The 13,228-nt window shown below is 39.1% G+C and overlaps 1 protein-coding gene across 10 annotated transcripts in view; it reads right to left on the bottom strand.

Moving 5' to 3' along the window:
* Positions 1-13,228, bottom strand: part of WDFY3 (WD repeat and FYVE domain containing 3) — a 269,179-nt gene that overhangs the window by 101,556 nt on the left and 154,395 nt on the right. For all 10 annotated transcript variants that reach the window (XM_075998724.1, XM_075998728.1, XM_075998723.1 and 7 more), the window contains 6 exons: positions 12,442-12,673; positions 10,045-10,145; positions 9,666-9,884; positions 6,802-6,983; positions 2,922-3,153; positions 1,026-1,186 (listed from right to left, as the gene is read on the bottom strand). In XM_075998724.1, coding sequence (XP_075854839.1) covers positions 1,026-1,186; positions 2,922-3,153; positions 6,802-6,983; positions 9,666-9,884; positions 10,045-10,145; positions 12,442-12,673 — 1,127 coding nt within the window. The remainder of the gene's footprint in view (positions 1-1,025; positions 1,187-2,921; positions 3,154-6,801; positions 6,984-9,665; positions 9,885-10,044; positions 10,146-12,441; positions 12,674-13,228) is intronic.

Raw genomic sequence — 13,228 nt, 5'->3', positions numbered from 1 at the left:
ACACTACTGCCGCTATCACCTCAGTTATGGCCGCCAAAATCGCTCATAGGAATTGTTCACTGCATTGGCCTCATAACTGGTCTCCCTGCCTCCGCCTTTGTTTTTTCTTTGATCTTTTCTCCATAGGAGAAGTCACAGTGACCCCGATTAAAACATAAGTTACAAAATTGCCCACCCATGTCTGCAACCCCATGATGCCTCCTGTCTCAGTAAAAGCCCGTGTCCTTACAATTGCCTGTAAATCCTAAACCATCTGGCCCCATATCACCTCTCTGGGCTGCCCCCCTCCTGAGACCCAGGCTTTCTCTCATTTCACTCTACCCACACTTGCCTCTGCAGTCAGCACGCATAGTGCTTTCTCGGGGGCTTGCATTTGTATTCCTGAAATACAAAACACGCTCAAGCCCACATACACGTCCCCCTATTCATATTCCTGTGGCTTGATGCCTCCTCTCTGTTAAGTCTTTGCTCAAAATCCACCCTCTGGGTGAAGCCTCTTGTGACCATCATATTTAACACTTGCAGCTTCTTTCTTCTCCCCCCTGTCTGTTCCCTGCTTTATTCTACTGCTCAGCACTCAGCCCTTTCTAGCATACTTTATGATTTGGGTCTATCTGCTTAGCTATCATCACCTGTCTCTTCCACTAGAGTGTAAGAAACAGAGGCAGGCATTTTCTTCTTATCCTTGACCCAATTGGTGCCTGACACAAGAGCTGCTGAGTTATAGCCTTAAAAATAGGATTTTTTTTTCTTTAGTTTTGTAAAGTTTAATTTAATTGCCGGTATACGAGAATTAATATGAATCATGAGCTCATTAACAGAAAGAAACTGTCACTTTTCCCAATTTAGCTAAATATCTAAATGTGTTTTGGCTTATATTAGAAGTCAAATAAACCAAACATAAATAGTACACGAAAGGCACTATTTTTAGCAACTACTCGTAACTGCACAGTATTCACGGGAGGTTCTGAAATACGTTCCCAGTAAGAATCAGCCCTAGTTCGCTGGGAAATCATTCTGCTTACCTGCTTGGCAATGGCTTTGCTGTCCAACTTATTGTACACTTTCCGGATTCTTGCCACGGTTAGGGAAGACACAGACAGGGCGTAGAGGCCAAAGGACACCTTTTCCTCTGGTACCAACGACACAGGGGATGGGATGACCCCTTCGGATTTTGCATCTTTACCTTCAAAACAAGAATAATTCTTTTTTAAATCACTAGTCATTCTCCTTATCCTAACACAAGTTTTTGTGTTTTTTTTTATTCTTACTATCATTTTTCAATGGGTGGACTTGAAAAATCTTTTAAAGTGGACTAAGAGAACTAAATAAAAAAATATATTTTACCTAATTTTCGGCTTTTCATTTGTTTAATTAGAAAATAGAGGGGAAAAAAATCTAAGCATAGAGCTCGAATGCCCAGTTTTACTCTTAAAATATGCTTAACAGATAGCACAATGTAAAGGAAGAGAAAGTGTTTTAACTGTTATCTGATATATCGTAAAACACGCCCTCCCAGATTCAAAGGAAAAAGGGAATGAAACTGAATGGATGCCTCTGAGCTCTGCAGCTCCAAGCCCCCTCCCCAAGAAGAGCCCTCCTCCGCGCCGCCCATATCATTCTAGACAACACAACAGAGTGGTTAAGAGCACACGTTTTGAGGCCAAATGACCTGAGCTTGAATACTGCTTTATCACTTAAACGCTGGATGACTTATACCTCTCAGTGCCTCAGTTTCCTCATCTGTGAAATGGGGGTAATAATGACAGTACCTATTTTTATAGTGCTTTGAGAGGAATGAATCCAAGTGAAGGGCTCAGAACAACTCTGTCTTTCTTGCATATTAACTTAGCACATAATGCTCGATTAAGTATTAGCTCTTGATTAGATACTACACCTTGATTTAATCAAGGATATGGGTAAAAAGACCAACTACTAAGTCATAGGATGATTACTATTTACAACATACCTCTCCTCCCCCGGCTGAGACCCTTGGCAGAATGAGAACAAGGGAATAAAAGATACCATTTAGAAGAGGTACTAGAAAGGAACTGCCAGCTTAACCTTAGTACCTTTAATTCTAAATTTTGGGGGGGAGAAAGGATAACAAAAAGTGGACTGTAGGAGTAAAGAGATGAGGAGAGGCTGGCCGTGGTGGCTCACGCCTGTACTCCTAGCACTCTGGGAGGCCCAGGCGGGCGGATTGCTTGAGGTCAGGAGTTCGAAACCAGCCTGAGCAAGAGCGAAACCCCGTCTCTACTATAAATAGCTAGAAATTAATTGGCCAACTAACATATATATAGAAAACATTAGCTGGGCATGGTGGCGCATGCCTGTAGTCCCAGCTACTTGGGAGGCTGAGGCAGGAAGATTGCCTGAGCCCAGGAGTTTGAGGTTGCTGTGAGCAAGGCTGACGCCACGGCACTCACTCTAGCCTGGGCAAAAAAGCGAGACTCTGTCTCAAAAAAAAAAAAAAAAAAAAAAGATGAGGAGAAATGTTAATTGGTCTAATCTAGAGAATATATGTATGTTTACCAAACACGCCCATGCTTCCTTTAGTAACTAGCTATGCTTTAACTTGCTTTATATAATAGGAAAAATTACAGAAAGAACAGGGTTTAGATCAGACTCTCAGAGAGTATACACTTACATCTTGGAGCCGGTAAAAGAAACTGGATAATTAGTGATCAGGCATAAAAGACAAAGATTCAGGAAAGTACAGTGTGATCAGTGGAGAAGAGCATTTTACATAGGAGCAAGTGGTCAATATAGTGTCAATATAGTGGTCAATAAGTGGTCAATATAGTGGAGAAGGCCCTTTTCCTAGATAGACGTGCATACGACCTTACACACATATCCATCTATAGCACTGCAGGAGTTAAGTGTCATCAAACTTCAAGAACTAAGAGTGAGTTACTCACACGGCATACATACAGCCTGAAAACTTCCAACATAGTTTGGTCCCAGTTCATAAATGGTAGTAACACTTGAAGGAGGTAAAACTTCCTCTAGAAAATGAGTGGGTCCCAGGCGCCAAACCAGTGAAGCAATCTGGCGCTGGGCAGGCGGGGTGCCAATGTAGGCATAGACTGTGCTCACCACGGGTGGATTTGCAGAGCTTGAACCCCCAGAAGTACTGTGAACATAATGAAGCTACAAGAAAGACAAAAGCAAAATGTGTGAGAATGTGAAAAATCACTTTCACCAAAAAAAAAAAAAAAAATAACGACTTCGGCTGTTTATATTTTCATTATCCCAAAGTTACGCAACTTTACAAATGCACAAAGACATCTGGGGCTAAGGAACATAAGGGTAGGGGCAAGATTCAGGGGTCTGTACCTATGCACCAAATATGGTAGGTGAAAACTTGTTACCCAGCACTCTAACACAGACAGACTCTTTAATGCTAGAAATGGCAACAAATATCGGGATATCATCACCGATGATTGGCTTACATATCAAATTCATGATGCTTCTCCGAAATTTTAGTGGTGATATAAAAAAAAGGGAGATTTCCACTATGGAATTCAAGGAGTCTTAAAAGTAACCGTTACCTTCAATGTGAGGCTTTTAACTAAAATTATCGAGGAAAGTGTTTTGCAGGGGTAAAGTACTAGAAAAATATTAAGAAAAATGAATAGTCTGTATACACACTGCAATTTATGATCTTACTTATTAATCTCAATGTAAAGGACGAACCACTATTGATTGGCATTCCCAGATTTGAAATTGTACTACTGCTTAACGAGGTGCCTGAATTACCATTCCATTCATTTATATAGATGTATAATTAGGTAAAGTAGAACAGATAAGGAAATTAAGCTGCTTTTTCTAGCAGAAGCAGCTTTCATCACTTAATGTTGCCCTCTCTCCTTGCTTACACCATCAGCTCAAGCCACAGTTAGGTTTGTTTCATTTTATTTTCAATGGTTAGAGATTGCCTTTTAAATTTTAATTTTATAATTTAGTTTTATCATTATATAAAACATTTGCATGGTTCCAAAGTTAAATCCACAAAACAAAACATATTTAAATTAACAAGGAAGGCTACCTTTCATCTCTGTCCTATCTATACCAGTACTTCTTTCCCCCCAAAGTAGTCATTTTTAAAATATGTGGTCTGTTCTTCCATTGTTTTCTTAATATAAGCAAATAGTAAATATTATATATGTACCTATAAGTTTTATATATACCCCCTTTTTTGATCAATAACAGCATGCTATTGTTCTTTCTACCTTTCTTTGGTCACTTGACATTCCCTGGAAGTCCCTCCACAACTGTACATAGGGGTCATCCTCATTCCTCTTGTTGTGCAGTATGTACTCAAGGAGGTAAGGAACCTGCTTGAGTAGTCCCCAACCCCTGGGCCACAGCCCAGTACCAGTCTGTGGCCTGTTAGGAACCAGGCCACGCAGCAGGAGGCGAGTGGCAGGCGAGCCAGGGAAGCTTCATCTGTGTTTACAGCCCTTCCCCACTGCTCCCATCACAGCACAAGCTCCGCCTGCCAGATCAGCGGCAGCGTTAGATTTTCATAGGAGTGCGAACCCTACTGTAAATGGCAAGAGCGAGAGAGGGATCTAGGCCACGTGCTCCTTATGAGAATCTAATGCCTGATGGTGTGAGGCAGAGTGCAGGTGGCGGCTGAAAATACTGATTATCATTAGCAGAGAGGTTTGAGTGTGCGATAAATGTAAAGCACTTGAATCACCCTGACACTATACCCCCTTTTCCTCCCCACCCCCCAAATCCATGGAAAAATTGCCTTCCATGAAACTGGTCCCTGATGCCAAAAAGGTTAGGGACTGGTGACTTAATGGGATGAAGGACATTTCCATCATTATTTTGTCCTAACATCGTCTCAGCTGCAGATCCCATCTGTTATTCTATATAGTAAACAACAACTCTTGGTGATGTTAATAGTACAAATGTGAAGACCAACATGTGAACTAAAGTTGATTTCATAGTACTGTGACTACTCATAGGGAAGGTGATGCAAATTATATTAATAATAAATTTCTTATCCTTAAATTCTAGAACCTGAGACTATTTTTATGACACTAAAAAAAAGGAGTAACCTACTACAAAATCTACAAATGCAATCATGTATACAAAAAGTTAATGACTATTCTCATGAGGTTCATTGTAGGGTTTATCATATTGAAACACAGTGTCAAAATATATCATTAAGGAAGGAAATGTAATAAAAGCTGCTGCTAGTTTCAGTGATTTTAAACTTTAATTCACACAAAATGACAAACTTTGCCTTTGTTACTTCTTTTAAGTGATACCATTCTAAAATGGATACTATCTTTTAGAACGTAAAGAATTTTAAGAGTTTGCTTGCTGAGTTCTGTACAAAATAACTAGCAGCATTCATCCTGATTTAGAAAACGTAGTTTCATCTGTTTCTTTACTGGTTACTTCAATTTCTCTTCTCTCTCGTCTGAATACCATAGTGTAAGCTACCTAGAGTAATGTTTATGTACTCACTCATTCAACAAACAGTAACATGAATACCTATCATTATAAGGGAATAAGCTGGGTGATCTGAAAACAAAAGGAAAAAAATAATTCTGGCTGAAAAGAAATATAGAGTCTTCTGGACTAAATTACAATAATAAAAATGAAGTGACAAAATAATGTGTTCACAGTTACTAGGAATTCTTCTACTGGCTTTTCCTCTTTTTAAGTTTTTCTTTTGAAATTTTATTAAAGAGACAGGTTCTTACTCTGACGCCCAGGTTAGAGTGCCGTGGTGTGACCATAGCTCACTACAACCTTGAACTCCTGGACTAAAGGATCTTCCTGCCTTAACCTCCTGAGTAGCTTGGATTACAGGCACCCAGCTAAATTTTTTTAAAAAAATATTTTTTGTAGAGACAAGGTTTTGCTATGTTGCCCAGCCTAGTTGCAAACTCCTAGCCTCAAGTAATCCTCCAACCTGGCCTCCCAAAGCAGTGGGATTACGTGCTGAGTCACTATGCCTGGCCTCAGCTGGGTTTCTCTATTATGAAAAAGCACTTAGCGCAATCCCATTGCTGGGCATCTACCCAAAAGATCCAATGACACTCTACAAAAAAGACACCGGCACTCGAATGTTTATAGCAGCACAATTCATAATTGCAGGGCTGTGGAAACAGCCCAAGTGCCCGTCAATCCAAGAATGGATTAATAAAATGTGGTCTATGTACACCATGGAGTACTATTCAGCTCTAAGAAACAATAGTGACATAGCACATCTTATATTTTCCTGGTTAGAGCTGGAACCCATACTATTAAGTGAAGTGTCCCAAGAATGGAAAAACAAGCACCACATATACTCACCAGCAAACTGGTATTAACTGAGTAGCACCTAAGTGGACACATAGGTACTACAGTAATAGGGTATTGGGCAGGTGGGAGGGGGGAGGAGGGCAGGTATATACATACATAATGAGTGAGATGTGCACCATCTGGGGGATGGTCATGCTGGAGACTCAGACTTGTGGGGGGAGGGGGGGAAATGGGCATTTATTGAAACCTTAAAATCTGTACCCCCATAATATGCTGAAAAAAAAAAATTAAAAAAAAAAAAAAAAAGCACTTAGCAACCTAGTTAAGCTCTGACACATTCAGTAACTTTAGTACCTATAAACCCCTCACTTATTTTCTTCCTTAATAAAGTGGTAAGAAATAGCCACATGATTCTAACATATTATTCAAATGGATAATGAAGGTCAACTTAAAATTAACAAAATACACACCACCCTCCAAAGCATCCTGTAAAGTGGGTAGCTTCACAGGTGTGCACGTGCTTATTACCTTGACGGTGTTCACAAGCTGTCCATCGATGTAGAGGGCCGCGGTGCTGTTCTTCAACATGCCTTTGCTCATCACCAGAACCAGATGGTGCCACTGTCCCTCGACTATGAGCTCTCCGCATCGAAAGCGAGCACAGCACGGGAGAATCTCATAAAATGAGGATTCTTCGCTAAAATCATCAACTGAAATAAAGGAGGAGGGGAGAAGATGTAAAAAAAAAACAAACAAAAAAAAACTTTTCCAACATCATTCCTGTTCTAACATCAGCATGTTTTGACTTTACATTAAAATAAAATGATAATGCAAGTGAAGACACACTATTCATTCAACAAACCTATCTGTAGTAAGAAGTAAAACCTAGGAGATATTTTTACTTTCTTCCGCTCAAGATACATATATAGTTATAATCGAATAAAGTTACAATAGCTGATAAAGTAAAAAATAAAACAAAAATATTATGATAAATAATAAAGAGACTAGTTGACACCAAAACCAAAAATAAATGAGGGAGACTATATCAATCTGAAAAACTTTTGCATAGCAAAGGAAACAAGCAAAAGAGTAAAATAGGCAACCTACAGAATGGGAGAAAATATCTGCAAACTGTATGTCTGATAAGGGGTTAATTTCAAAAATATATAAGAAACTACAACAACTCAATAGTAGAGAAACTAATATCCCAGTTAAAAAAAACGGGCTAAAGACTTGAATAGATGTTTCTCCAAAGAAGGCACACAAATGGTGGAAAAGATGGTGAAAAGATGCTCAAGACCCCTAATCACCAGAAAAAGGCAAACCAAAACCACAATGAAACACCGCCTTACACCTGTCAGAATGGTTATTATAAAGATACAAAAACAGCTGTTGTTGAGAATGTGGGGAAACTGGAACCCTTACGCACTGTTGGTGGGAATGCAAAAATGCTGTGCAGCCGCTGTGGAAAACAGTATTGAAGGTTCCTCAAAAAACTGGAAGTAGAACTAAAATATGATCCAGCAATACCACTTCTGGGTATTTATCCAAAAGAACTGATTTTGAAGCAGCATTAGCACTCCTATGGACACGTGACTGGATAAAAAGAAAACGTGGTATATGCGTACAACAGAATACTAGTCGGCCTTCAAAAGAAGGAAATTATGCAATATGGGACCACACAGATGAACCCTGAGGACACTGTGCTAAGTCAGCCAGTCACAGAGAAATACTGCTCGATGTCACTTACATGAGGTGTCTAAAAATAATTAAAATCACAGAAACAAAGAATGAAACGGTAGCTGCCGAGGGCTCGGAGGAGGGATAAATGGGGAGTTGCTTATCAACCAGCATAGAGTTTTTGAGTCAAGTTAAGATGGATAAGCTGCAGAGATCCGCTTATCTATCATATCTATATAACATCATATCCGTAGTCAACAGTAACGTCTTATAACTTTTTGACATGCGTCTGATTGCAGCATAAGGTAGAAAAAGAACCAAGAAAATGTAAAGTTTATTCTTGCGAAGTGCTACGCTCAACGATATGAGGGGACGACTATCTGTCACTAGTTTGTGGCTGTACTGCCCAGAGCCTTTACCAACAGCAGCTGGGAGTAAGAAGACAGGGGCACAGAACAGGTATTTGTGGATTCCAGACAACTCCGTCCCAGATATATATTCTGATTTGCTAACATTCCACAATCACTCCCTGGCATCATTCTGGCTTCTCTCTGCTGTCCAGTGTGGCACCAGACTGTACAAAGAGATAATGGGTTCATAGCTTGGGATAGGAATAATAATAAAAAAAAAAAATTTGGATTTTTTTTTTCCCTGGGGTAAAAAAACCTAAAGCAACACAAAACGATGATTCCTCCCCCCCCATGAAAAGCAGGTTGAGTACAAAGACCAAAAGTGAGACCCTGGAGAATACTAATCTTGAGGGGCAGATGGAAAAAGAATGCTATTGCGAAAGTGAAGTCAGAGAAATAGCAAAGGGACAAAAGAGTGGGTATCCCAGACTGTAAGACTCAAGTTTCAATTAGGAGGAAGAAGTCAACAATTACCGGCAAGGGGCAAATAAAGTGTCATGACAAGAATTCTAACATATTAACCATGTTGACGCCTAGCTCAGCGCTAGGCACATGAAGAATACCAAGACAAGAAACCTTACGATCTAACTGAAAAGCTAAAATTCACATTCAATTAGTATTTACTGAGTACCAACCACATATCAATCAATATGATATTATCTTATTTACTTAAAAGAAAATTAGGTGATGGACTCAAAAAGAGTGCATTTATATACAAAGGCTTCTATTCAGAGCAAAGAAAACTGGGTAAACTGAGATTTATACTTTATGTTATTGACATCATTTAGAATGATCTTCATGAATGTCTTCAGTTTAAAGACACAGCAAGGTGAGGTCACGGCATGTTGGAGGGAATGAGGATTATGAAATGGTATTTTTAAGCCTTGAAGGTTAAGTGACAGATAAAGTAACTGAAATCTTATTGTGTCTAGCACAGTGCGGCACATATGGTAGGCAGGTGCTCGATGAATATTAATTAGTTAAGCAGAATTCACAGCCAATGATAATCCTTACCAAAATATATCAAACAAGCAACCTGCTTTCCTAGCGAAAGCTGTGATTTCTTGGCAAGTAGAGCCGAGTCCCTAATTTGGCAGTCCCTGCACTGTTTTTTTTAAGTCTCTTTGGAAGTGCCTTAAAAATAATTCACGGGTAAACAATATTCTAGATTTTACATAACCTGTTCTATGCTATGATAATTTAAGTTGGAAAGGAACTATGAGACGGACTTTAAAAATAAATGTTAAAGTCCTGATACTTCTGGAAATCAAGAAATAGCAACAGAAGAAAGCAAACACTGACCATAATTTTGGAGTAGTTCCTCTTTAGTGGAAATAATCAGAGACCGGTCCTTTGCAGACAGAACTACAGCCAGGCACACGTAATGCTGCTCAGAAGAGTTTGCTCGGCGCACGACCGTGAGAAGTCTTACGGGGTGGTTGTTTGGAGGAGAACTAAAATGTTCGATACAAAACCAGCTAGAGTAGCTTAGGCCAGATGGAGGAGGGAAGAGTCTTTCACCTAGAGTAAAAATAGAAAAATAACAAGGAAAAGAGTTTGTGCTGACATATTTCCGTTAAAAAAAAAAAAAAAAGAGGCCAATAGAAGCATGTATACTCTAAATAAAACAGAGTCTACTGGGAAAAATAAATATCCTAAGCAAAAGGAAAGTAATATTTACCGGAACCAATGCCGCTGACCACAGCCCCATCGGCAAGACCTGTTGTGACGGCATTATTTGTGGGGGCGTTATGAGGGGCCAGGCTGGGCAGAAACAGGCAGCTAGCAGGAAAAGACAACACATACATTAGAGAGCAAATATTTCTTCTCTTAGCAGCATGCACTTACCACAGTGAAATTAACTGCCAGAATTTAGTGGTAGCTAGAATAGAAAGATCATGGAATAAATCTGGATGCCTAGCAAAGCTCTTTCTCTTAACTATGTAAAAGCACTGGAAGATATACTTTTAAAATATCCAATAATACCATTTTAAGTCCAATTTTTTTAAAATTAAGGTATAAGGCCGGGCGCTGTGGCTCACGCCTGTAATCCTAGCTCTTGGGAGGCCGAGGCGGGCGGATTGCTCAAGGTCAGGAGTTCAAAACCAGCCTGAGCAAGAGCGAGACCCCGTCTCTACTATAAATAGAAAGAAATTAATTGGCCAACTGATATATATATAAAAAATTAGCCGGGCATGGTGGCGCATGCCTGTAGTCCCAGCTACCCGGGAGGCTGAGGCAGAAGGATCACTCGAGCCCAGGAGTTTGAGGTTGCTGTGAGCTAGGCTGACGCCACGGCACTCACTCTAGCCTGGGCAACAAAGCGAGACTCTGTCTCAAAAAAAAAAATAAAATAAAATTAAGGTATAATTTGCGGTAATTTGTAGTAAATTGCACTAATGTATAACTCCGATCGAGACATCAGAATGATTTCATCACTGCGGGAAAATTCTCCTGTGTCCCTTACAGTCACCCTCTCCTGTTGCTGCTGCTCTCACTAGTTGTGACTATTCTCAAACATGTCTTCATCTATTGCTTGATAATAATTCTCCACAATATTCTTTTTTTTTTTTTTTTTTTTTTGAGACAGAGTCTCACTTTGTTGTCCAGGCTAGAGTGAGTGCCGTGGCGTCAGCCTAGCTCACAGCAACCTCAAACTCCTGGGCTTGAGTGATCCTTCTGCCTCAGCCTCCCGAGTAGCTGGGATTACAGGCATGCGCCACCATGCCCGGCTAATTTTTTATATATATATCAGTTGGCCAATTAATTTCTTTCTATTTATAGTAGAGACGGGGTCTCGCTCTTGCTCAGGCTGGTTTTGAACTCCTGACCTTGAGCAATCCGCCCGCCTCGGCCTCCCAAGAGCTAGGATTACAGGCGTGAGCCACAGCGCCCGGCCTTCCACAATATTCTTAAAATACAATTCATGGATTTAGATCAACATATAAGAATCCCACAAACAACTACATGATTTGTTGGACAAAAATCATCTATTAGCATTAAAACTGTGTCAATATCGAGGCTGCTGGACTTCATATACACTTCTAGATTCTTTATTGCTGCTTCTGCTACAACTTGGAAGAACTTAAAGTGACAGTGACTGAATACTTATAACGTATAAGATACTTTGCTAGATAATTTGAGGAATAGATGATGATACCCAAAAAGGTTTTAATCTAATTTTAATTAATATATATTATCTATATATTTGTATTTATTACATGAGGGGCTGACAAACTTTTTCTGGTAGGGGCCAAATCATAAATATTTTATGCTTTGCAAACTGGAAGTTCATGACGACTCAACTCTGTCGCTGTAGCACAGAAGCAGCCACAGAAAATACATACATAAATGAGCGTGTCTGTGTTCCAATAGAATTTTCTTTAAAAAAAACAAATAAAAAACATTTACAAAAACTTTACTAACAAAAGGCCACGGGCCTTGGAATGCAAACTCCTCTATAATATCAAATTATTTAGTATACTAAATAATTCAGAATAATTAAATGTAGAAATCTTAAAATAACATGCTGAAATAACTCATTTAAAAATATATAGTATGGGCTGGGCGTGGTGGCTCATGCCTGTAATCTTAGCACTCTGGGAGGTCAAGGCAGGTGGATTGCTCAAGGTCAGGAGTTTGAAACCAGCCTGAGCGAGACCCTGTCTCTACTAAAAATAGAAAGAAATTAATTGACTGACTAAAAACATATATACAAAAAATTAGCCGGGCATGGTGGCGCATGCCTATAGTCCCAGCTACTCAGGAGGCTGAGGCAGGAGGATCGCTTGAGCCCAGGAGATTGAGGTTGCTGTGAGCGAGGCTGATGCCATGGCACTCACTCTAGCCTGGGCAACAAAGCGAGAGTCTGTCTCAAAAAAAAAAAAAAAAAAAAAATGTGTGTGTGTGTGTGATATAAATGACTATATATCATTTATACTATATAAATGATATATAGTATCATACCATACTATATATATATAGTATGATATATTTTAATCAAGTAGACCTATTTGGAAAGGCAAGTATGAGGCATAACATAATACAGTAAAGGCTTGGCTACCTTGCAAATTCTTACCCAAACCCTTCTAGGGATGTGTCAAATTCAACAAAAGCGGGAGTAACTGATGACCCGTGAAGTCTGATGTCATGTGGGGTTGTCATGGAGACCAGACACTTCACCCTGGTCAGAGGTACAGTGCTTCCTTCTGCAGATTTTACCAGGCTCTTGCTTATCCGGTAATGATTATCTTCATGTAGGCTAAAAACATTGTCACTACCCAGACCTTCAAGAGACGTGATCATACTGCCTGAAAGTCAAAGAAAATCTCTTGTGAAAAATATCATGTAGAATTTAAAAGTAACTTTACAAGGCTGATTTATTTTGACACACCAGTCTTTGCTTTCAATATACGGTAATTTTCTTTTTAACTATCAAGATCATTATATAGTTCTAATGTACTTAGTTTATTTTAAAGCTTAAATGGCATATGTTTCCTTTTTTGCTTCATGCTAAAATAATACACACATTGCAGAAATGTTGGAAAATACAGAATACAAATAAGAATAAAACTCACTAATAATCATGAGCTAAGTCACTGTTAACAATGTAATTTAATTATAAATCTCAGTTAATGGTTTAAAAACCAGGCTATACTTTTATTTCACAAAGCTATTTTTGTATTATTTCGTATTATTTCTCTGAGAAGAAAGAAAAATATTCTAGAAGCATTAAAATGAAAGGAAACAGGTCATTTTTGCTTCCTTCATTTTTTCCTCCATTTTTAATTCTTTCCTTGTAACTATTAGAATATGTGATTACAAATGTACTTGAATTTAAAGATTCCTATATGAATATACATGAC

The sequence above is a fragment of the Microcebus murinus genome, chromosome 29, assembly GCF_040939455.1.
Source record: "Microcebus murinus isolate Inina chromosome 29, M.murinus_Inina_mat1.0, whole genome shotgun sequence".
NCBI lineage: Eukaryota > Metazoa > Chordata > Mammalia > Primates > Cheirogaleidae > Microcebus > Microcebus murinus.
Note: the sequence above shows the minus strand (reverse complement) of the source record. Positions and strands in the feature narration are given on the sequence as shown.